At 41.2% G+C, this 26,550-nt stretch overlaps 1 protein-coding gene across 7 annotated transcripts in view; it reads right to left on the bottom strand.

The window, feature by feature from the left end:
- ctbp2a (C-terminal binding protein 2a) overlaps window positions 1-26,550 on the bottom strand; it is an 81,197-nt gene that overhangs the window by 42,736 nt on the left and 11,911 nt on the right. For 2 of the 7 annotated variants that reach the window (XM_023840851.2, XM_072709571.1), the window contains exons 1-2: window positions 7,766-7,886; window positions 2,595-2,740 (exon numbers count right to left, since the gene is read on the bottom strand). The exons of 2 other annotated variants lie outside the window; for them this stretch is intronic. In XM_023840851.2, coding sequence (XP_023696619.1) covers window positions 2,595-2,740; window positions 7,766-7,797 — 178 coding nt within the window. In that variant the 5' untranslated portion in view covers window positions 7,798-7,886. Of the gene's footprint in view, window positions 1-2,594; window positions 2,741-7,765; window positions 7,887-26,550 lie in introns of those variants that run through there. 3 more of the 7 variants (XM_023840872.2, XM_023840861.2, XM_072709570.1) reach the window with 2 other exon arrangements.

Here is a 26,550-nt window from a genome sequence, read left to right as displayed (position 1 = left end):
AAAAAACAAGTTTCGACCTCTCGTGATTTTTGGGGTTCACTGACGGCCAAGCTTAATGCCTAATGACGAGGATTTTTAATACGTCTTATTAATTATTTTGAGTAATTTGCTTCGATTGAATAAAAGTGTCAAATTTCTTACTTTACACAGAAGGCAGAAAGGGCTCAGTCCATATGCCACACAAGGTGCGCATTTCATAAGTGCGTCATATTAAAAATCTCGCATCACTCGTTCAAACGCCGCCTGCAGCGCATTGGTGCATCCGCTGTCCTTCCCCCCCCCCCCGCCTCGCGGTGACAGTCGGCCATTTGTGGCATTCATCAGGGCTACCCCACGGAAAAAGGGAAAACAAAAAAACTGTGTTTTTTTCCTTCAAGAACACCCTGAAGATTAAGCCCCCGGCACAGTCTACCACCTGCACAGTGCAGAGGAGGTCAAGCTACACCGATAGGTCACAAAGGCACTAAAACAGCTTCATTTATTAAAACCTAAACCACAATCAGGCTGAAGAGGACTGGATCAGGGAAAAATCTGGGGGCTGGATCCAGACTCCCACCCAATCAGAAGCCGTCGCTCCCTCTCGTAGGTCATAAAAACGTTGATCCAAAAACAGCAACCAAGCAGGAAAACTGCGGAGCCTTAAAAAACAAAACCTATTTCAACATAATCAGGACCAGAGTTGGGCAAGTCCTCCACTTTATTACAGGGCTCTGCTCTGCAGCCAGTCGCCCAGAAACATATCTGGGAACATCAAACCAGATTAAAGTAATCCACACTGGGACCTCACGGTTCTGCCTCACCATGCCCCCCATCCCCCCCCAACTCCCCATTTTCCTAGGCAGGCGTGGGCCTGTTTCTGCTCCCAGGGTCTGCAAGTTGGCCATCAAAGTGGTGGTTTTGTGACTCTCGTATAAATGCAATTAAAGGCTTGCTGAGGACCAGGGAGCCTGCAGCTGTGGCTCAGGATGCTGGCTAGGTCCTGCTGCGAATGCAATTTGCAGCCCCCCCCTTTGCAGGCCCCCAGTGTGTTCGAACAGGTACAACAGACAGGCACACGTGTGCAAACTCCGGCATACAGCCACTTCTCCCCCCTGCAACAACTGGCCAGAATTTCCATTTCAAAACTTTCTTTCCCCCAACAAAATCCACCAGGACATCCAGGTAACGATGATTAAAATCCGCACAATGCAACAATTGTTTGCACAATCATTAAGAAAATCACTAACTGAATAAGTCTAGGAAGCTTTAATTGAGTTATCTTTTAATCAAATACTTCTAAAAACTGCACGAAAATAGACCAAGAGTTTGTATAACCAATCGTTAGTCATCTTAATTTTGGTACCGCGGGTCAGAATAATAAAACCAAAAAAGGCAGACAATTAGTCACTGCTATATTGGGTCATTTTCATCAGCCACAAAAAAATAGAAACCAGCTGGAGAAGAGAGGAGTTCTTCACCAGAGCCATTCAGGAAAATGTCATCGCGGTATACTTCTGCAAGTAAGGATATTGTCATTTTAAGAACAGGTCGTTATGGTTCTTGAGACATTGGCCCACTACTGCCTCGCTCAGAAACAATAACAGCGACAAGATGCTTGTACATTGGCTAAAGAACTTATCCATGTTATAGTTCGGACAATAAAGAATTTGAGACCTCCTCCCAGTTAGTGTTACAGAATACAGAAAGGATACCTTCTCAATATTTTAGCAAAACATAGGTTAATTCACACAACTTCACATGAAAGGAGTACAGCAATCACAAGCTGGGACAGTACAATTTACCATCTCTGTGTTATTTTTTTTTTTGGCACCTCAATGGATGTCTGTGTAAATTGACATTCCTGATGAAATAAGCCCAAACTCATTTGGGATCTCCCAGCAGCACCATACACCATGTAAGACTGAACCAGCCAACCTGAATGGAAATGGCTTTCTTAGGAGGACGAGCCTCATACCTTCTGCAGTGTCAACTGTAAATATAAAAAATAGCTTGCAGCTCATAAGCTGCAGGTATCGTCACCAAACTCCACATACTGCTCTCTGCCCTACAGCAGAATCCACGTTTTTGCCAAGACCGCACATGTGATAAAGAGCCAATCCCTGGTGAAAAATGGATGTTCTGTTCTGCATGGTAGCCCTTCCTGTCAAGAACAAGACCCCCAATCTGCACTGGAACATCCCTGCCGATTCCTTGCAGTTGTAACTTAGAACATTCTGACATGTGGTGCAGCATATACCGCGGCTGTAAATGTTGACATGGGCTTGACTCAAAGTTCCTATTACATCGCTAAGTACTTAGTGGGGGGAGGTTATACAGGCTCAGTTAAGGTGGTTTTCTGAGTTGAGTGTTTAGTAATGAGATAGTAGGAAAGCCTATGGATTTTCAGTTCAGGATCCCAAACAACCACAGTCTACTCTGAATAAATCAAGAGGTCCACTGATTAAATTAAAACGAGCGACCAAGCACCCATGTCCGGTTGGAAATCAGGTCGATAATGGAATGACCCGGTCTGGCCGACGAAAGGACCGCAACTCGGAGTGCTTTGTTCCAAACGCAGCAGCCGTGATATGGGGGGAGGTTTGGTGTGATCTTACCTTCGCAAATCCTGTCCAAACGCTGCCGTTTCACTTTGTGCTTGTCAGCCAAAGCCATGGCGGTGCTGTGGCAGGAAACCAAGCTGACCTTCAGGAAGCTAGCGTGCTGCCTGCCGTCCGTCACGGACCATGCCGAAGCGGCGCGTCTGCAGACAGCAGCGCACAACCGTTAGGGCGCAATTTGCTTGCGTGTCTTTTAATGTTACACATTGACAATATACAAATACTGGAAGCAGATGGATTTGCTGTCTACAACAGGGGGGGGGGCAGTCTTATCCAGGAAAGGCCATCATGTGTGGGGGTTTTTGCTGCAGCTCCCTAACTGATTACTAATTAGAGGACTGATTGGCTGAAGAGTCCTCACACCTGGGTTTGAACAGCTGACCTAAAGGTTATCCCAAAAACCTGCATACACACCGGCCCTTTGTGGATAAGATTGCCCACCACCGGGTCTAGGATATGTGTTGCGGGTGCCGAACTGACATCAGATAAAAGAAAAAAAAAGATCATTTGCAGATTTCTCAGTTCAACTTGGTATACGACAGCATTTTTATGGAATAGAATTTTTCAGGAAACTCAGCTTATATAATGCAATTTCCTAAATATACACTGGAAAATGGTGAACAGAGTGAACTTAATACAACAATTGGTGTAATTCCCTTTAAAAAGACATTAAGACCTCAGGAAGTACACAGTCCATATGTAATGCCATATGCTGTGGGTGGCATTTACTAAACTCCTCTGGATCCATGAATCATATATTTACTGTTCTAACCCAAGTTCACAGCTAACCCAGCAAATACAGCACTTCAGCAGCCACTGAATTTGTGACCAGAGCATCTCTTTAATTGTATCTATGGAAAATAATTAATTCAATAAAATACCAAGCTGCATAAAGACTTCATGTGTAGGTTCTGAACAGAGAATGTGTTACAAGAACACATTGGTACACAAAACTAATGCTATATTTTATTTTTTATTACCTTAACCTGTAGCAGTTATGAGAAAAGTTATTGCACATTTCTGATTTCTCATTTCTAGATAAAGGGCATGAAATAGTGGATTATTTATGTGACTATGAAAAAAACCTTTGCTACTGTGACCATATTCCCAGAAAAGTGATTAGTTGTATTTACAGATGAATGTATAATGCAGCTGGATGAGGCCCATGTTGTACTAGTAACACAAAAATATGATTTAAAAAGCTGATTTAAGACTAAATGCCCAACTGTACTGACATGTTCCAACCATTAGAGGGAACCATCGTATTCACAAACTTTCATAGATTATAGATCTCCATCCCGCCTGTCAGTATGCTGTTTGTTAGAGATCATGAACAATGTCTGTTCGTGGCAGAGTATAACAGAGGCAGCAGGTGGTGAAGCAAGCAGGTTCTCGGATATTATACATAACTGGAGGAAATTTATGTATAGATTTTAGCTCCAAACCCCCCCCCCCCACCCACCACCACCCGCCCCCAAAAAAGCTAGATCCAGCACAAGCCAAATTTGTCCTCTACACTCCAAGCAAGGGGCTGCAGGAGTGACACTAAGCAGGACACTGGGTGTGAAAAAATATTAAGGCAATTAAATGCACCAGCAGCATATAAAAGAGGCTTGTTAACTAGTGGGTTGTACTTTAAATATTCAATGTTGAGAATTGAATATTTAGAGTGAAGATCAAATACTGTGGATTAGTATTTTTACCACAATAGCTAATATCCTGACTTGCAAATTTAGTCAGTTCAGCACCTTGGCGATGCAGAAGATACGAGTACTATCTTGCGAATTCTTCACACATACTCAACACTTCCTAATGGTTGCTACTGTACCCTCTGCTCATAAATAGCATTCATCTGCATGGGTGGTAATAGATGCAAAGCGGGGGGGGGGGGGATCTAGCGGTGTTTCAAAATGCTGCAACAAAGAGCATCATCAGTTAGCCTTGATTAATCTTCCTGTCCCTGAATGAGGCTTTACCTTCCTGACCATTTGTGTCATTTATCAAGCATGCCGGGCCACTGCTCTCCCGGGCTTATCCGAGCACAGCACAGACGCTATCAACGCGGGCCTCGCTCCGGGGGGCCTGACCTCTCAGACGCGTTCTGTATTTACACGTGTACCCTTTCAGGGCAGATGACTGTTGGAGGGTTCCTGAAAAATGGGAGGAGCAGTAATGGACTTTCCCCGCCCACACACCTGGAAAATGGGGGGGTGCTCAAGGGGAATCTGAGAGAGCCAAGGAGTTGTACCCTCGAGCGGGCAACTTAACCGCGGAATATCGACGGGCAAAGCAGCTCAGGCTGGCAGTATTTTTAGCGCTGGAGTCGGAATTCAACCACAATCCCAACGCTCCGTTCTTCAGTTGTGTTGAGGTTTGGCTTTAGCCCAAGACACACTTATTGATCATGCGCATGTCCCGACGGAGTGGCGGGGGGGGGTACATGCAACCAAGCGTTTGGCAGAGCAAAATGGTGGGGGGGAGGGGGGGGGAGTTGGGTGATGGGAGGGGAGGGAAGTTCAAAATGAAATCATGCCAGATATTCAATGCTTAAGCATGTAAACAGTTTCCTTTTCCCTTTCCAGTCAACAGATAATTACTTGATTATTATAGAAGCTGTTTTGATGGAAATAAAAGGGCACAATCAGTATATCACACACATACAGTATTGAGCTTATGTTTCATATGAAATTATTTAACAGAGATCCTTAATGAGGGGTAATGCAGAGTAACCAAAACATTATAATACTGGAGTCTAAAAAAATGTGTCAGGAAAGGAAGTCAAGGTCACAGAACACACACACACACACACAAAAAACTTTCTTTAAAATGTTTTAATGTCTAGGTCTATTTTCTATTTTCGGTTAACTTGCATACAATGCTTATTGTAAAAATGTTTTGAGAGATGAAAATGGGATGTGAATTTTTATGTTGATTTAATTAATACAGCACACCATATAAAATGTCCCTTAGAATTCAAATGAATGCAAAAAGTTCACATGGATAAAGGGAGAATTTCTGTTGTTTTTACCTGTTTTTACTTTTTTCAGTGTCAGTTATAAAATTTAAAAGGAACATTTAAGCCTTTTTATTTTAGTTTTATTAATATCACAACCGCATAAAACCTGCAACATGGATAAAAGAAAGGCGGAAAATGAAAATACTAGCAAAGAACTGTCAGTAGTGAGATCTCATTTTTATGGAAAAATATTTAGGCAATCATACCCTTCAGAAAAATACTTCATTTAAATTTCCAGCGTGGTAAAATATATATTCATATCTGCAACAAGCAAAAAATCCAAAGTTTTACTAAATGTGCAATCTTAAAATGTTAAATTAAAAAAATACAGTGTATGTGGTCAACTAAAGAGCCAAGATATGCATATCACTGCCTGCAGCTACAGAACAATGAGACTGAAAAGCCTTTTCTTCCTCAAGAGTGTAAGCTCATACGATGAGGGACTCAACTGAATTCATAATTGAAATGGGTCTATTTCTGGGGAAGTTCTGACCGCAAGGACGTGCGTACAGTACTGAAGCCGGGTCCCTAGACACCCCCCTTTCCCTGCTTTCACTCACTGGCTTAATCTCAATTTCAAATTGAATTCACATCACAATACCTGCCTTAATCTGTAGAAACACAAAAGGCAAAGATAAAGCTCCAGTCGTACAGAACTCTGTCTTTGCGGCAAATTCTGGAAAGAAGAAATCCACTTCGAGTGTGATTTACAGGAGTAAGGAAACACAAAGTCAGAATAATTGGGTTTGAAAATAAAGACATCCTCTCTCAGAAGCTAATTAGCACAGATTGATGACTTTCTTTTCAAGGTAATTATGACAGCCACACATATTAAAAAAAGCCTAAGGTAACCTCATAAGCCAGGACGGGCTCCAGCGGAGAAGGAAAAGGAGCGACGCACGTTATGCGGAAACTGTTGAGACAGGTAAGAGACTGTTTGGTACATTTGGTAAAATCTTCAATGACTGGATCAAATTTCTGTTGTAACTGCACCCTTCAAAACACACAATTGCACATGCAGCAACATGCTAGATAACCACAATTTTTAAAGCACGGGTAAATTAATATGTCAATTAAAAATATGAGTGTCTGAATAATTTATACCCAATAAAAGGTCAGGCTGCTCTCTCCTACTGCACAGGCAAAGATTACAAAACACCACACACATGGAATTTAGCATCATAAAATCAACAAAAGCAGTTAAATCTAAATCAAAATCAATTGCATCTCATTCCATAATGTACCGAAGAGTCCAAAACAATAATAATTAAGAAAATCATATAACACATTACTACATTTAAGAGGCACATGATCACAAGCAGAAAAAAATGTCTAGCAATGTTTTAACTGCTAAAGAAGGAAACACAATGGCATCTATCATTGTATTACCCCCCCCCCCCCACACACACACACACATATACAAACAGAAAACTTCACCGTTACTTCAGTAGTTTTTTGCTGAAGGATTTTCAACAAGATCGCATCATCACCTGTGCTAGAACAGTGTGCTGGCATAGATCAACACCTTCCCTAGAGAATTCAAATAATTCCAGATTTCTTGTAATTACAGGATTTGATTTTCTTCATTATTGCTATTACCAAACTGCTCCCCCCCCCCCCCCAATCCGTCCACCCCGAGAGCTGGCACAAAGAAACTATTTTCTTCTCGTCTTGTTTTCTCTGGGATAAATCTTTCACTACTTGGCCAAAACAAAAACTCTGTCAAACAGAAAACAGAAAGACCATGGAGAATTCATAAAACAGGCCCACTGAACAGGAGAAATACTATTACAGGCCACATATCTATTCCTAAGGCTGTGCACTTAGCTTAGTAAATTATACCCGATGTAACATTACAATACTGTCTCACAGTTTGATACTGCTTCCATCTCCTTGCAGATATACACAAAATTATATGATATGTGACTTACCAGTCAGACAAGATTTCGTACAATTGTGGATTTTAAATTATATACAGAAGCTACGCACCCTTGTAATACTTAAATAACATACATATGAGAAGCTTAAGAAAGTTAGTATCCAAGTTTTGTCTGGAAATTAGTCCAACATTTGCGACAACACAACAACGGCAGCAGTGACAACAAGGACAACCACATCAACAATAACAGCAGCAGCAGCAACAACAACTCACTCAAAGCTGTCAATAGGGCAGCCCAAGAACATAGCGTATAGTTTCCTGGCTCCAAGGAAAGCGGCTCTGCTCTCTCAGTCGCTATGACTGCAGATGGTCAAGCTCCTTTGAAGGCCAGCTGAACTCAGAGTTCAGCTTGCATCAGTAGGAGGTCATGTATTTAAAAAAAAAAAAAAAACTGTGCATCTCAAGGGAGTGGGCAGAGAGAAAGAAGATGGGGAAGAAAAACAAACTCGCTTCTGCAGTCAGTGAATCCCAGTGTCCCCAAGATGATCTACCACGCCATTGCATCATCACCAGAGATGAGAGCCAGAGACACAAGGCAGGCTGCAGTTTCAACAAGGGAAAAGAATCTTTGTGTTCTTACAAAATAAAGAGAGTAGAGTCAAGTTCCCATCCTCAAACAACTTGGCCTATTTTGAGCCATTACTCTTAAACATACTTGCCTGGTACCAGCAAAGGAAAACATTCAATTCAAATAGTCCACGGATAAGAATGCCACCAGAACCACCAAAATAATATTTTTTTTGTCTACACTTTGTATTATTATTTCATTTTTACCTTAAATTTTGTATTGACTAATTATACTGTTAATTACCTTTGGGTTTGTTCGCAGAAGTAATTTCATTGTGTCACACAATGAAAATAAAGTGCTTGAACCCAAAAAGGAATAGCAATGTCATCAATTGACTGTAATATTTCTACGAGGGCTGCACTGTATCGCATCGCAATATTTGAAATATTTGCGCTTACTATTGCGGTATTTATCAAACAAAAAAGGAGATGGAATTTACCCAAAATAAACCACAGCCAAATACAACTTGTTATAATCTACCAATAGTGTGAGTCAAATAAGCTGCCGGTGATGATGCGAGTTTGTCAGTAGACACAAAGCAGTGGTGACAAATGCGATGTCATTCCTGCGAATGCGCATGTTGCGATGACGATGCTGAAACTATTTATTGTGCAGCCATAAATTATACTTAGATTTTATATCGAATGTCATACAGAAGCTTTGCCAAAAACAAAGTATGTGGAACTGAAAATAACAAGGCATTTACCTGAAACCATTCCTGTCTGCAGTTAGTCTGCCAAAATTAATGTGTCCAGGCATTAATCGACTGCAGGGGGGTTCAAGGTTTACTGCTGCAAAACGCTGTGTACAAATACATTTTTAAAATATTCATATTGCCTATCTGGTAGAGCAGCATTTCCCAATCCAGTCCTCAGGGACCGAGAGTCGGTCCATGTTTTTGCTCTGACAGGGAGCTGGGAGGGAGCAAAAACATGCACTGTTTGTGTGTCCCAGAGGACGGGATTGGGAAACACTGCAGAAGAGGATCACGGCGAGCCTGGAGCCCAGCCCAGGAAAGGCAGGGGACACCTTGGACGGGACGCCGGTCCATTGCAAAGCACATATAAATCACACACTATGGGCAATTTTGAGATACCGATTCACCTAGCAGCAAGATTTTGACCTGTAGGAGGAAACCAGAGAACTTGGTTGAAACCCATGCAGCCATTGGACAATATTCCAACTCCACGTGAAGCCGAGGGCAGAAATTCAACCTACAACGCTTGAGGAGTAAGGCTACAGTGTTATCCACTGTGCTACCACACTGCCCTCAAAACATAGCAAATATAAAACAGCGCCTGTCTAGCTGTATGAAACCGCTGTCATTGTCTTGTATTTGAACTGAGACTAGGTGTGACATAGCAAATGGCCAATATAGCTACCCTGTTTTTAAATACTAAAAGCACAAAAAAGTGAGCAAAAGCAATGATTACTTGGACTCGTGTTCCTGCAGTTCCGCCACTGGCTGCCTCGCACAAAGCATCAACCCCAACTACGAATAGGATGGAACAGCCAACATTTTTTGACCTTTTACTTTAAATCCAGTCAGCTGACCAGGAAGTGAATTCTACTGCTCAGCAGGGGTGAGGACTAAGCTCAATGGGCATTAGCATGGTGTAGTTACCATGCGAGCTTCACTTCCACAGGCACCCTATTTTGCACCTGCAAGGGTGTCAGCTTTCAGGGCATCAATGCAGCCAATAGAATCGCAGGCGGCTTCCTTTTCCAAAACTCAGGAGTGGGGGGGGGGGGGTGTCATTCATCACAGCAAGCATTGTCAAGCCTGCACACTGTATCTCTGTGAAGAACTTGGCACCACCTCCTTGGTAGCTACAAGTATGGCCCGTCGCTGCAGTAATCGCACAAGTCAGTCTGCTTCTTCTTCAGAGTTGAAATGCAGGAAACTGGAACGAACCCAAGTTTTGTCCGGCTGCTGCTGTAAATAACCTCTTTCAGGCTGCATTATCGCCCGGCAACAACGCAATCTTTCACATGCCTGACAGGCGCTTATAACCGTGCCATTTTCAGTGGTCGTGACAGGTGAAATACGGCCGGCCCCCTCTCTCGGCTTTTTCACGAGACGTTGCATACGCCACCAGGCCTATACCTTTAAATCAGCCCGTGTGGTCGCGCCTATATACAGGCCAGACACAGCTTTAAAACCTGAGAGCATTTCCCTTTACAGGACTCTCAAAACAGGGCAGAAAATTACAGCAGTGTATATAGCCCTAGTGGATTAACTTTACTAGAAAAGTGCTGACCCCCTAGCAAAGAGTGGTGGTAAAGGGGGTGTGCAGCCATTTATCAGTATAGCATGTAACCAAACTAACACATTGTCCTGTTACTGCATTCAATTTATTGTTGCATGTCATGCTGATGTATTACCACTATGGTCACCAGCAAGCGGTAACCTACACAATGACTGTTTACGTTTAAAAAAAAACTGCAATGAGCTAAATCAACTAAGAGCTGCTGCAGTTGGGCCTTCATGCAAATGACTGCATACAAAACTAAACCTGTAGCAGGAAAACCCTGCAACTGCAAATCTTTAGAATTCTTGTTTTTTTTTTTTTGATCTTGACATGCAGGCGTAAATATAGAGGACTACATCCATTATTCCATTCCATAATGACCAGGAGTGCGTTTCCCAAAAGCATAGTTGCTAAATATGTTAGCAACTTACATAGTTGAAATCATGCAACTGAATGAGTCCAACCATGTAATCCACCAATGGAAGCGTCTGGGAAACGCACCTCAGGTCATGAAGCAAATTAGCGACCCTTTAGCGAGTCCCTTTCCAAAGATTGGAACAATTTACATTTTATTTAGCTGGAACTTTTATTCAAAGCGATACACAATTGAGAAAGCAGGGTCATAGAGTCCCTCGAGCGATTAGGGTTAAGGGCCTTGACCAAAGGCCCAATGGTGACATCAATCTGCCAGCCATGGGATTTGAACCAGCGACCTTCTGATCATGAGCACAGAGTCCTAAACCACAGAAGCACACATCACCCTACAAAGGAATTAATGTGTGACTGTGTAAAGTAAAAAAAACATATTCAGCACTATGCACATTTTACTCATGCCATACTCCACCCTTTGGTTTAACTGCTATAGGTCTTTACATGCTATCACTCGCTGAGTGTGTAGTGTGTGTATCAAGCACCCCAGGTGTAATCATGCGTGCCAAAGTGAATGCAGAATTATGTCATTTAACTCTGCTAATTTTTTTTACTCTGTCAACTGTGACCTTGTGGAAGTTCCAGCAAAGAACAATCTGGAAGAAGCTCACAGGGTTTGAAGGAAGTCTCAGCCCCACCTATTATTTCTGCAGAGATACAAAAAAAGCTTGAAGCTGCAAATACTTCAAATCAGTGATTGTTCTAAATTTTGTGTTACAGTGTTGGAGATAAACTGGTTGGCTGTTTTCAGTCAGTCCGATTAAGTAGAAGTATAATCTGCAGATAAACACAATGCTAACACATAAGATGCTGGTGAAAATGGAAATGTTGGAGGTTCTGGGGCACAGCATCCCTATTGGTTGGCAAATCCATTCATCCATCATTTATCCATTTAACCTGGTCAGGGTGATAGAGGATGGCACTGGAGGTCTTCAAATACATAGATTCCAATAATAAAAAAGCTACAGATTATTAGGATCATTCAGCAGTTGGAATGAATGTGGAATAAATCAGTTATAAAATGGCTGATGGTACTGAGGAAACACAAAGATCTTTCCACAGTTTTACAGGTTTAAAGTGAACAAACTGTCTTTAGAACAGGACTCTGAAAACACCATTGATGCACAGAATTCGGTTTTGGATTTGGAGTCAGGAGAGAATACACATGGACGGTGAGCACCCTATTAAAAGGGATATTGTGCCAATCTGAAGTATTAAGGTAATTGATTTGAAGTGGGTGCCAATCACAGACAGGAGTAGTCTTCATTTCAGTTTTCGAAGATTTCCGAGGTTGACTATGTTACAGCCTTCAGCTCTCCTTTCACAGCTGAGGTCCACATTCACCCTTGCACGCAAATCCTCACAAAAACGACAAGCTAGCAAACACCTACACATTTCACTACCCAGCCTGAACCAAAAATTGAAATAAAATCCCGTTGAAAGTAATGCCCCACCCTCAGTCCCTCTACCAAACAGGATCTGTGGCGACCAGCATCCACTTTTAATCTAAAGGCCTGATGGAACAGTGTTTATTTGTATATTACAGCAGAAATGAGCAGCTCTCTTCTTCTGAGGTTTCGCCACAAGGGGCCTGACACGGCGTCTCAGTGGGTACTGTGCGTCCGTGGGAGAAAGTAACAATCTCCGCTTCCTTCTCGTCATTCTGGAAGGATGTCGCTGCCCGTTTCTCAGTATTTCAAGTGTGCCAACAAGCAGAAGGCTTTGCTTATATCCCTGTATTGCATTTTCTTCCTCATTCCATTCCAAGGGCTTCCCGTAGTGGCTGTGTTTGACATGACATTAACAAACTAAGGGGCATATTTTCCCAAAGCTTTGTGGCATCGCTAAATAAACATAGACAGTTTAAAAGAATGCGCAGTGAGAAATCTTTGGAAAACAAGGCCATTATCTTTGTATGATTATCTTAAACTATTTAATAGCTGGAGCAATATATTCGTAGAGGATGCCGACTGTTAAAAACGTAATTGTAAGTCATTCCAGTGAGTCAATTCGTTAAGGCATAAAGAGGAAAAACTGCAATTTTTTTTGTTGACACTTTTATCCAATGCAACTTATATTAGACAGAAGAGTTACAATTTGTGTACATCCATTGGGATTGGAACCCACAACCTTCAGACTGCTAGCAAAACGTGCTACTTGTTGAGCTACAGTCATAGAGCTAAATGCATCCCATAGTTCCTTCCCATAAAGATGCCTGTTCATTTTAAAACCATCAACAATATGCAATAACTACATCTGAACGGTTAGCGAGTTTAACGTCATGGTGAGGTTTGCCATTTGTAGCGGAGCGATAGATTAGGTGGTGCATTTTAGGCAGCTTCTACTGCATTGCGGACACTGCTTTTATTCACGGAAGTGAGCTGAAAGCAGACTTCCCAGGCAAAGTTATTACTTTTATAGCAAAGATGGCAATAATCTGATATCTACTATCAGTATCGGGATGGTATCGGCAAAAAATGTCGGATTGGATATCGGGGGTCAGGGGAGTTAGAAACCGATCCGATTTTCCATCAGAGATAGGTGTACCCTGAAACATCGCGAAAAGTCTTGTAGCCTTAGTGAGACGTACCGAAAACAGGAGTGAGGGTGACGTAATGGATGGGTGCTCAGCTACGCGTGTGCGTCGGAGCCGTAATGTCGGCTGTGTGGAAATATTTTACGCTGAAGGAGGACAAGAAAGAATGAAAAACAGCAGAGTGTGATGTACGTAAGACTAGTGCTGATTTTTATTACGATGATTTTACCCCTTATGTCTAAACAGAAGATTATGTGACGAAAAAAAAGAAGCAGTGACATTTCTTTGCAAAGTTAACGAGAGTATGAGGACAGTGAAAATTTATACAAACTACATGTCTTCAGACTTGTAATCTTTCTAAAATTTGGTAAATTAATATTTGAAAGTTTTATCTGTGGTCTGTTGTATATTTTGTACTGGAGAATTATGTTTACTTTTTGACTAGAAATGATTAGTTGGGGTATATAGTGATATTTTTTATGATTTATTTCTTTATTATCTTTATTTTGATAACAGAACACAGAATTTGCACTTTAAGAAATATTCCTGCTCATATTTCTAAGGTTATTGCTGAATAAAACAAAAGCAGACTTGTGTGAATCATGCTGACCGTGCATTACTTCTTGTACTATAATGCCAAAACTTTTGTTTGAGCAACATGACCATTATATTTTCCTATTCGTTGCATACTCAAATACACTAAATGCAGAAGTTAATTGATGCCATGTTAACGGGAGTGTACTGGTGCAAATAATTAATGCTTGGTAGGTGATAAAGGGGGAAAATATCAGATGGGTATAAGTATCAGCAGACACTCAAATTTTTATTATTGATATCGGGATTGGAACAGAAAAAATTATATTGTGTGCCATCTCTACTTTACAGGTCAATCCAGGTTCCATTCCTTATGTATAGCGACAATCTTTAGGTAGCCCAATGAACAAAGCTAGATCAAACCCAAGACCATGGGTGTCTCTAGAGATGTTGGGCTTCAAGAAACATTGGTCCCCCAATCCAATCAATCCAAGAATGTTGCATTTTGGAACCGGCCTAACTTTTCCCCACTTTATGGTGTACTGTTTAGGACTCTTACAAAGTAATATCTCTAGTAAACACAGCACCTAAAACGGTGGTCCTCGCAGGATTTAAATTGGTCACATTCAGCTCCTAGAGGGATCGGTGATATTGGCCTCAAATTTTTTTTTCCCCCATGCAGCTTTAAGAAGTGTAGATAGTCAATTTGACAGCGATATCTTATCTAATGTAACATGGTCAGTAAATTTAATTTAATTTGTTCCTGTGGGCACACTTTTATTCCGCAAAAACACCAACAGTCTTTAAAATTACTCATTCATATTGTATTACATATCTAATATACCTGTTTTCATAAAATAGTAACTGACTTTACACTTCATTCTATGTAAATTACACTTTAATGACTAAGAGAAAGACTGATGTACCATAGGGAATCATTAATTCCGAGACATTCATTTATAATCCGTCTTGCTTAGTAACGAATTAGCAAGTAAGAATTCACTCGCTTATTTTTCTACAGAATTAATGAACAAGGATTCATCGTGACTAAACAGTGGTTCATGTTTCAGCCGCTGCTGTAGTTGTAGTTGGTTGGACGACACAGAAACAGAAAATCTCAAGTTGCGGCGGCGATTTTCAAAATAACACGCTGCATCTGTATTCATTAACATAGACATCTTTTGCAAATAACCCAGAAAATTAGAAAGCGTTGCACCTGCGAATTACTCTGCGACCTGCTCTCATCGACGGCTCGCTTGCAGAATGCATATCCCCATTTGGCAGAAATATCCACATGCAAAACACTGATAACCATAACTTGTTATTCCAACGTGAGTGTCATCGCAGACCGAACTCACCCAGATATGGTCTCTTCATTCTACTGGTGACTGGAAAAACATACAGCACCACGCACGCCTGCTGGACCATGAAAACTGAGCAACTGAGCTGCTGCCAACCTGAAATGTACAACTGCACCTACCTACCATCACCAACTTCCACCCCCTCCAACTACATCTACCTCAGCTGATTTAGCTGATGTTTTTCTCAACAGTGATGAACTGAGGTAGATCCATCAAAAGCATACAGCCATCAGGAAGACAAGTGCTGCTACATTAAACTTACAATGAGCAACAAGTACCAGGTCCAAGTAAGTGTAAGAGCTGGTTAATTTCAATAACGTTACTAAAGTCCTCTTCAGTGCTGCTGTACGATACGGTTTTTACGCTCAATCTGTACATTAGTGCAACACTGCTCACACCTGAATTTAGTGCTTTCTTTGTGCAGTACTTTGTGTCATGCACTTTACCTTACCTAGTATGCTTTACTCTGCCCAATATCTTGTCCTCAAGTCAGTACTTTGTTGCCTAGTATTGCTCGTTTTGTCGAGTACTTTATCATTCTTGCATTATGTGCTCAAACTGTTATGCAATACTCAAGCCCATTGAAATCCCACTATATCAAGCATCCAAGTGCAATACCCCGACTCCAGCCTTCCCTGAATCTTTGAATGTAAATCTTGTAATTTGATTAAATATTGTATTTGTATTATTGCCCTTCGTTACATTTTTAAAGGATGCCAAATTAGTAAATGCATTTCATGAGCAGAATATTTTTATCATCATACTCATATAAGAATATCAAATCGATGTAGTTAACATAATTTTATTAGGGTTCAAAGGGGTTACATTATTTTCCAGTGGTACATACACAATCAGCATGGATCAGTGTGTGTGTGTGTATGGTTATAGGGGCTGAGATGCAAGAAAAATCCTCATTCTATCCTCTTATTAAATCTAACCACTCCCTTCTCTCTGGGGGCATAAAGCTGTTGCCCTGGGTGATTCATTTACCGCGCCTCACCCAGATCCTGTCCAAACTACTGTGAGCAGACAATTAATTTTTTGATGTCGTTCTCCATCTTGCCCCGGCGAACGTAATGAGATTTCATTACCGACAGTCAGCAATTGTGTTTACTGCAATTCCTTAACAATATCTAAGCAAGCCAAAGGAAAAAAAGAGAAATAAATCCTTAATGATGGCATTATTCAGGGAGCCTATTTGCTACTAATATTATTTATTATACAATATTACATAATGTAACCCACAAACATTTCATAAACTGTGAATAATGCAGAAAATACTATACCATTAACTGTGTTTGAAAGATGACTGAATACGCTGCTAATCAAAGCTCCCACATATATTCCAATAAAAATACAAAACCAGAAACGGAGTAGAAGGACATAATCTTACAGACTTAACACAGCGTCCACAACTGAGAACTAAAAATGCAGGGAGCAGATAGGAGAAAACTGCCCCAATAATTACATTTCCAGTGCTCGCAAAATGCTGACAAGTGCCAAGGATACAACTGAGATGAGGTTTAATTATGTTTATAAGGTTTCAGTGCCATAAACCATGGAGCTAGCAAAACCATATTATACTCTCCATAAATTAAGCTTTAGCTTAGAATTTACCCCCTAGAGCGCAGGATTACTTTTTCCAACAGTGGTGATGAAGAAGCCTTATAAATACTCCAGCCCTGCAACTCTAGGGACAGGAAACGTGGCTCAGCTGTCAGGTGTAGGTCATTTATTACCTCTTATAAACCACCTCATCCAATTTACTCTGGGCCAATGATCCACTTGAAGGAAAACCCCATTAAAATTGTGATAGTACATAAAAGGTGGTAAAGGCATTGTATAGCTACGTCACTGGTGAGGCATGTCACCCTTGTTTGGGGACATGAAGAATAATAAGATTTCCTTGTTCACGGTTAAGATAGTGGCAAATTTTCTATGAATCGGAAACAATGTAGCAGGTATCCTCATTAATATGCAACATGGTTTCCCTCGAATGCATCGCTCCTGTTTAACGTCAGAACTGAGGCTATACACAAAGCCTGGGATTCTCTAAATAGACAGTTGCCTAAAGTAATGATAGTGTAACAGGACACGTGTCGCTTTCATCATCACAGCTTTGATATTCTAAAATTTCAACAGTCAGTGATCTATTCAACCTTCGTTAAACCTAGGTCTGCCAAACTGCCATTAATACACCAGAGCCAAAGACCCCCTACCACTAATAACCGATTATGTTTTTGCAGATGCCCAGAAATTGCTCTGCGGACCCCCGTTGAATACCCTCCCATGTTGTAGATGTACAACATAATACAATATAGTGCTTTACAGCAGACTTATAAAAGCAGTGTATGCAGCAATACTGAAGAAAAAAAAACACTAGCAGGTTTCAAGGGAATCATCATCATATTTCCTTTCAGTCATTCTTTAAAATACTTTTTAAGGGAAAGGGATTTTTTTTTCATTTCATTTAAAGAGGAATAAAAGAAAATATTTCAGAGGCATGATCCTATCCATCTGTGACTGCTGTCAGAAGCTACTCTTCAATCAATAAATCACTTAAATGTAACAAAATGATTTTCTGCAAAAATCCCCAGAGAAAAGCAAAAACTTTTTTAGTTTGTTACAATTTGGGGAACAATCTCCTTACACCTTTAAGAGACCATTGCTTGTCAAAATATTGCTGTTGCATACTTAAGCACGTGTTGGATCAAAAAAAAAAAAATAGACTGGTGTTTATTCCAACCAATCCAACCAATGACTGGCTGTCCTGTCATTTGCTGTTAAAGAGTAAATCACACACCTGCAATTTCATCACCGCCTTATACAGTATATTTCACTGGACACCTTGACTATCCCATTTTACTTTAACAGGGCGGGTCCACTGAGTAATCTCCAGCACACTTCCTGCTGGTCTAAGCACAACAAATGACAAGGATTCAATAGTATTGCTAGCTCTGTAAATGGATAAAATATAATACTGCAGTATAATAATGGATAAAGCATAACAGCACCGGCGGTATAAGTCACTCTGAATAATAGCATGTGCTGGGTTGCTGTTTGGTGCTCACAGTGCACGATGAATGCTGGCTTTTGCTTTAAATTAATTAGGTCTGATTGAGATATTAATTGAATACGTCACATAATTTAAATCACGTGATATAACACATTACTTTGCCGTTAATTTTAATTGCACTAACCAAAATTAGAAAAACATGTATTTGTGTTGATAAAGTGCATTCTTTTTATCTGATAATTTATAACAAAATATATTTGCTAATATTTCAGTTTTTGGTCATTTACGGAATTGATTAAAGGCTACGAAGGAGTATTTCATTATTAATAATTGACTTGAAATTAATTACAAATGTTATGAATAATATATTACAGACAATTTTAATGGTAGAAACCAGATATTTAGAAATATTTCAGATTTTTCCCCCACTACTGCAATTATTCTGAACAAAGTTAGAGTGAGTCTTCCATTAACACATTCAGTTTAATGTGATTTTAATTAAAATCAATATTTAACAAAAATATATAAGTATTCAATCAACAGGTCAAACATAGCAAATTAAGAGCTCAGCTGACGCAGAAACTAGCACACAGTGTGCTGGGAAAACCTGGACTGGGAAACATTCTGCTGGCTAAATAATCAACTTCTATATAATTATAACTGGCCATGCATTAACTTACAGTGATATGGTCCCTTTAAAAACAGAAAGGCAAAACAATTCTATGTAATAATGTATTTAAATCTACTACAACTGAAGCAGAGTTGAATGCATCAGAGACATTTCTATTGACACAGCAGTAAGCGATGCATGAGTACATCGACAGGGATACATCCTGAGAAATGCGTTATTAGGCAATTTCATCGTTGTATAGTGAATATTTAAATCTAAAACATAGTTGTTTGTTATCATTATCAAATATTACGCACTGCACATAATAGAAAGTGCTATATTTTTATAGAACGTGTAGCACAGTAGATTTGTTTACTCTAGAATCTCCCCAAGTACGTGAGTAATGCTTTGCAGTACGATGTTACGACAGCTATAATTTCCCATCTTCATTACCGTATAATCCTATGGGACCGCTGTCTTATATGTGGGCCATCGTTAACCAAAACGTCATTATGTGGGGCATGTGACGCATCACTGTATACTCATTTACGTTTTTACCGGTCAAAAACTATGCAGAATTAATAAACAAAACTAAACTAAAATAATCCGATGTGTCATAATATCCTAAATGTCACATGACCATTTGAACTCTGCTATGAAAGTGACAGGACAAACATGTAGAACTGTGAACCATTAAAATGACCCAGCTAAAGCCTAGTGTACAGACATTACATCCAAATTCAAAGTGAAGTTTATATTTCTGAAGCAGTTATTTGCGTGGGAGGTCCGGGAATTGACCAGGAAAAAAAGTCTTTTGACCCAAATCTGTGAGTTTCCCATTTCCTGTCAGAGACTGATTCCATCTGCCACACCCCTCCAGAGCTGTGAGGGTCCTTCTACTGCACAGAAATCTGTATAGGGGGACTTGTTTCAGCTGAGGTATCCATGGTTACAATAAGCTACATAAATAAAAATGATAGTTCTTCATAAAACAGGCCTATTTAATTTGCTATGTTGTCGTTTACACATTGCCCACCAGTGACATTGCACTTCCTGTAAGACGTAGTAAATCTATTTTGCAAATATAGTAAATATAAATGAATAAATGATTAAAGTTAAAAGAAGAAAAAAAAAACACTACTATAGGTACAAATACACCTCTGTGATCCTGAATAACAAAACACAAAATGCTTTGAAGTAAAAAAGCAATTCATTAAACAAAACTGCAGAGATGATTGGAGTTTTTTTACCTATAGAGATCCAAAAAGGTTGCCTGTTTTACTCTCTCAAGAAAAATATTTAATTACACGCACATCACACATAAAGCAAACCTGCCAGATTGAAACCAAGAGAAGAAAGATGGTGGAGTGACATTATACAAGTCAATATTAATTATTTAAAGGCTCTCACCAGAGACATATTCTGTATTATACACCAAACAAGTAGGGCCCAGATTTCATTTGACAGAGACAAAATTGTGGCAAAATATTTTAGAGTCTCATTTCAGTAAGTATGAAAAGGCTCTCTTCAGGAGGGACAAAAAATAATCACCTGAATACCCAAAACAAACCAACATAGATGCTGAAAAGTATCACCGCGGAGTGCAAATGAAAAGCCATAAAGAGGAGCAGAACTGGCAGGTTTATTGTTTCGTTTCATTTACAGCTGTATGCATTACCTCTGAGGAGGAAACACAATGGAAAGACCTGTCACGTGCTGAATGGTTAGGTGCATGTCGACCTTCTCTGAAAAAGGTTAATGAACACTCCTGAAAAGGTCTCTGTTTGCAGGCACGGGGGTTAATTGCGGCTGCACACTTGACCACTTGAATTCCCTGAAATGCAGGGACTGAATAAAATGGGTGTAACAGTAAGGATATCTGAGTTTTGAGGGGTTATACAGAGCTGTTGCTGAAGGAGTGTTTGATTTTATTAGTATGGTTTGGAGGGGCTTGCTGGGATGATGTCACACAGCTCCTGCTACTATGCCACTTACATTCGTAACTGGGTATTCAGCGGAAGCTCAGGCTAGCTGCACTAATGCATGTTTACAACGTGCTACTTGCTTTACTTCCGTCGCTTTGCGCCAAAGAGTCTACTTAATAAAATACAGGACAATAGAAAGGTTTAGATAGGTAGGCATAGATAAATGGCGAGATTTTTTTGGGTGCTACATGCATAAACTGGTTAGGGTTTCTGGTCACATATAGACTACGAGGTTATGATAGGATTTCAAGGTGTGAACTGAGGGGTCGTGTTTAACCAATCCATGCCTTTTCCACTTAGCCAGTGTAGGTTTGTGGTGAACTGGGGGCCTTTCTCAGGAGGCACAAGGTAAGGGACACCCTGAATGGGAGGAGTCTGGCTAAATATTAGTGCTCCGTGGTATGCCTAGAGAGGCATTATGGGTAAATGGCACGGCTGTCCAGAAAATGGGCTTGAACTCCGGGTGTAAAAGACTGAGGCGTCTGTATCTGGCAGGAGGGGTGATCTGGGGGCGACTGAGACGGCAGAGATATTTCACTCCCCATTTCTACTTTTAATGCATTTTGTTGAACTCAAATGGTTATTTAGTGCATGGAGTTCTTGTAATTACTTATTTTTACTCAGAAAAATGCATTTCTGGATAAGCGTTCCCATGTCAACCAGATACCAGCATTACTTGATGTACAAGCTACATTTGCAGAACTTGGGGTCTCGGATTTGCGGCTTTATTATTTAATGGAGGAGGTACAGCACTGACAACCACAGCATGTTCCAAATGCTCTTTTCCGAACCACCCATTAATATTAATATACATTCCATGAAAATAAACCAAAACTGTAATTCAGGCCAATAAAGAGAACTTTCATTTAAAATGAATGTAAGGTGACCCTTTGTTGGGGGTAGAACGAAAGCCCGAGAGAAATGCTTTTGAAAAACGCTAACGCTAATGACTGGTCAAGCTGTTGCCACAGTGACCGTCAGGAAGGCTAATGAGGGGGCCACCGCGCGGGTGTGGGACACACAACAAGCCCTGAATTCCAACAGCAATTCCACCCAGCAGCAAGTAAACCTTCTACCAGCACAATATGCATGATTAGTTTTCATCCAACCAGCGCGTAACTAATTAGCCTAACCTTAAACGTCTGCAGCACTAAGTACTGTCGGATCGGCCACACTGTTAGCGCTCCTTCAGGTTTTTATTTAACGTTTATTCATCAACAGCCTTATATTTCGGTGTGTTAGTTTAACCGTGACAGTGACAAAGTGCCTTTTGTGTAGGCGCCGTTCCAAGCCACGCGGTTGGCTCTGGTCTTTGTAGTTTCTAGTTCCTTCCCCTGCTAAACTGAACTCGCCTCTGCCTCATGTTTCCCACAGACACACTTACATCTCTGCTTCTGGGAGAATTCCAACAGACTTTTAATTATATCAAATCTAATTCCTAACACCAACGAAACACAAAAAAAAAAAAAAATGGATGAATACTGATATGCAGAAAATCCTGGCACTTTTGATAAAATTTTTGCATCCCGTCCAACATGTCCCTGCCTTCTGCCTACTGAAACCCCTCGCTGGAATTTCATTTATGGAAACAGGGTAGATTAATGGATGTAATGCTGTTCATTTTGGAATGTCCCCAAAACATTTCTTTTCTGGAGATAGACAGCGATCAACCTACGGCTTGCCGTTAACTCAGTTGTGTAAAAGGTATTCCCCTATACTATATGCACACTGTGCAAGAAAAACCTCTAGACATAAAATGTTTGCACAGTATGTTGTCTTCTATCAACCATTATTTAGGAATTCTCAGATTTGGGTGATACAGATAAAATAAGTGACTTTATCAAATAAAAAGCTAAGCATACTCTTTTCAAACATAACGAACTTGCTGGAATCCTTTTATGAACATTAAATAGAAGGCTGTTGTTTAGATACACTAGCATAGGATAGCTGAGTTGAGGTGAGCTAAGAGATACAGCTGACATCACATATGCAGACTGAGCTACATTGTTAGCTAACCAAAAGCCGTCTGATTGCCAGTGAAACAGGATAGGGGAGTGTGGGAGTGTTCCTCTTCTGTCAAATGACAGACCTTCTGATCACTTACAGTTCACAAGGTTAGGAAAAGGTCACGCAGAGCCTTGCTGCACAGAAAAGCTGGAGAAGCTTCAAAATGTATAGAGACACCACCTTTCCCGAAAATACATGGAATGTATTCCCTGACCGGTAACATTCAACAAGTGCCGGTGGTTTAGAAGATATTCCGCAAGTTTTGGAAAGGACAATGGCATGGCGCTATATGAATATACAGCTCCGAAAAAATAAAGAGACAAGCACAATCTTCAGTTTCACTCATTTCTCTGTTTATGGTTGTGCGTCTGTGAATAATATATATTTTTCAGCCTGGTTCTTCCCTGTTTCTCATTAATGAAGGACGTCTTCCTTGCTTTATGGGACCTCAGTCCTGCTTCTAGGAGCCTGATACAAACCATCCTAGCAGTGCACTTCACACCTGCACTTAATGTTTCTCACTCCACTTGAAGGTCACTTGATGTCATCCTTCGGTTCATGAGAAATTGTCGGATAAGTTAACAGTCATCTCTGGCATTAAAAAGTCACTTCGGTCCTTTACAACAAACAACAAACAAAGAAATTTATTTTTGTATAGCGCATTATCACAACATTACATCGTCTCAAAGCGCTTTACAGCATCCCCACCCAAAGCCCCCAGTGAGTAAGCCATAGGCGACAGTGGCAAGGAAAAACTCCCCAGAAGGAAGAAACCTTGGGAGGGACCAGACTCAAAGGGGGAGCCCATCCTCCAGGGGCCGGCAGGGAGAGTCAAATACAGTTAAGTCTGAGACACAAACCGGGAGCAGGGGGGAGATGACAAGCCGGTGCCAACGCTCCCTCCAATCGCCAGGCAACCAGAAGGCAGGGAGCGGGTCATACAAGGAAGATGACACAGGCAGAACGGCGAGCTGGATGCACGGACGTCATTGGTAGAGGCGACGTCACATGTAGCAGGGTGTGCTGGACTTCTTGATAGATTAAGGGCTCCAGGCAGCACCCCCCCCCCCCCCACCCAGGAGGAGTAGGGGAAATAAAATATGCAATTAGTCAAAGTAGGGGAGACTATAGGCAGTGCTAACAGTTAGGTGAGTGCAATATGAAGTGCAGTGTGCAAGCTCCGGCAGATATGGCTATGGCAGCATGAGTAGGAGGGAGAGGCAGGTGGGAATGCAGGCATGGGGAGTCCCTGAAATGTCAGCACTCCAATCCCACAAGCGATTGTGAAGCTAGAGTGACAGCACTGTCAATTCAGTTTATCCAAAGCCAATGGCACCGATCCCCACCCAGCTCTACACCTCACACTATAGGTTTAACTGGGAGTGAGAAGCTAGCTAGAGCTAGAACTAGTGTCCCTATAAGCTAAACTAAACAGGTGTGTTTTTACCAGGCTGGTTTCCGGTCGTTCCCAGTGTCTCCTCATTCACCTTTTTTCTTGTGTACTGCGGTGTTCGACATTTTGACCCTGGAAGCAGCCTGCCACTCAATGTAGCCTTTTGCCAGCAGAAACGCGACTAAACCAGGACTTAACTATACTGATTCTTAAAAAATATAGAGCGGTCTCTTAATTTTTTCCAGAGCTGTATATCAATAAAATGGCACAGATGCTTACATGCAGACCTTGAGAAACATCTGTTCATGTGATTGGCAGCACATCTGGATGCTCTCCTTTCAACAATGCTAAGACATTATGCAAGCACCATTTTCCATTAAAAAAAACCTTTTTTATGGTTGGTTAAGGGTTCATATATAAAAACCTAATTTCTCCTCATTGAAGAAGCAGTTTAGCTGAACTTATTTTCTAGTACACACATTTCCGCTATACAGCTGCAAACAGCTGGACAGGTTTACTGGTGGAAGACACAGGCTGAAAGTCCAATTTATTGCATGTCTATTGAAGCCTTGAAGATCTCTGCCCATGACCAAGTTCCTATTATTAAAGAAGAACTAAAAAGACACATTTCAATATGCATGTTCTTTTCCAGGTGAATTACAAAGTGAGACTCTTAAGCGTCTGCTAAAGTTGTGCAGTATTTAAAAAAAAAAAATAACAGTGAAAGTCAAAGTAATTCTAGGTATAAATTAAGGAACTTCCAAAATGTTAAAAACGGAAACCGTCATTTTTTAATTACTGGTATCAAATGACATGTTAACTAAATTTTAGGCCACTCTGAATTTTAGTCTCTTGAACAGCCGCTTTAATCTGCAGCATGACTGGTGACAGTACTGACGTGTTTTCGTGTGATTGCACTGTTACATAGCTACCTGCAGAGGGAGCAGCACTTAGGAAAGAGATATCATATGCAGCACACCAATGGGGACCCAGGCTCACTCGCTCGCTCGCTCTCTCTCTCTCTCTCTCTCTCTCTCCGCCCTCGTGAAGATGTGCCGTCTGAACTGGGGCAGTCTCAACGCCTCTCCTGAGCGTCAATCTGCACGGCCCTCTGTTCCTCGCGCCAACTGCAGCCAGGAGTCGAGTGGGTCCGGCGTCCCGCCAGAGCTCATCGCCGATGACGGCAGGATAAAGCAGAGGCTCATGCCGTCGCGAAAGGTGTAGTGAGCCATCAAAGTCCAGGCAAGCAAACTCCCAAGCTCGCTCCCAGCTTGTCAAACAAATTGATTTGCTGAACAGACACTCTTACACCTCAACCCTTAAAACCCTGTGCCAGCAATACTGCACTGGGTATTCCTGCAGACAAATTAGAGTGCACGGCTTCAGACCTCCTGATTCATCGCCTCGTCTGCCGAAACTGGGAAACGATCGCTTCAGAAAAGACAGAGTAAGAGGCTGCAAGGAGATCGCCCGAGATCTGACAGTAGGCAACTAACCTATGGGGAGTCAGTCGTTCCCTTGTTTGTACCCCATAAACTCACTGCGCAATCAATCCCCCCCCCCCAACCCTTTTCTAAGTGCTCACTTCAGGGATTAACAATTACGAATCAAGAGGGCCTACTACGGAAGACAAAGAAGTAAATAAAATGGCACTCTCGTATCAGAGGGATTCGGCAGCCTGGACCAGCGCCCAGGCTGCCCCGACACCCATGTCTCACAACCCAGTGACGTCGAGGCGATGTGCATATTGCATATGACAAAGAGCAGGTTAATGGTTTTGAGAGCGTCTCCCAGTGCAGGAGCGCCCCCAGCATTCTAGGGTTACAGTGGCCAACCAGAGACAGCCCCCAGCATTCTAGGGTTACAGTGGCCAACCAGAGACAGCCCCCAGCGTGGCAGCACTCCAGGATCATCATTCACTGAGCAGGTCCTCTCAGGAAAATAAGAATGCAAAAATCAATGCGGCATCTCTTCGATTTAACAAACCTCACTCTATACATCAACTTATGGATTTACAGGGCTGGCGAGCCACTCGTCTGTCCGACAAAGACAGTAATGCAGTGAATACTTGATTTCGACTCACTGTCTTCTGTTCATAAATTCTTGAAATACCATACACTAACCTTTTACATAAAATACTGGAATTTAACCATTCTGCTGATATATACCAGAGAAATTAAACATTAAACAGCTGCCAACCGTTGAAGATGCACCAGATTACCCTACCACAAACATTAAAAGCACATTTTATTGTAATGAAAGTTATGAATAAGCATTCAGATTTGCCAATATTGCAGTTTTGCTTTT

Source organism: Paramormyrops kingsleyae, chromosome 3, assembly GCF_048594095.1.
Source record: "Paramormyrops kingsleyae isolate MSU_618 chromosome 3, PKINGS_0.4, whole genome shotgun sequence".
Lineage (NCBI taxonomy): Eukaryota > Metazoa > Chordata > Actinopteri > Osteoglossiformes > Mormyridae > Paramormyrops > Paramormyrops kingsleyae.
The sequence above is the reverse complement of the archived record's forward strand: the minus strand, read 5'-3'. Positions and strand labels throughout refer to the sequence as shown.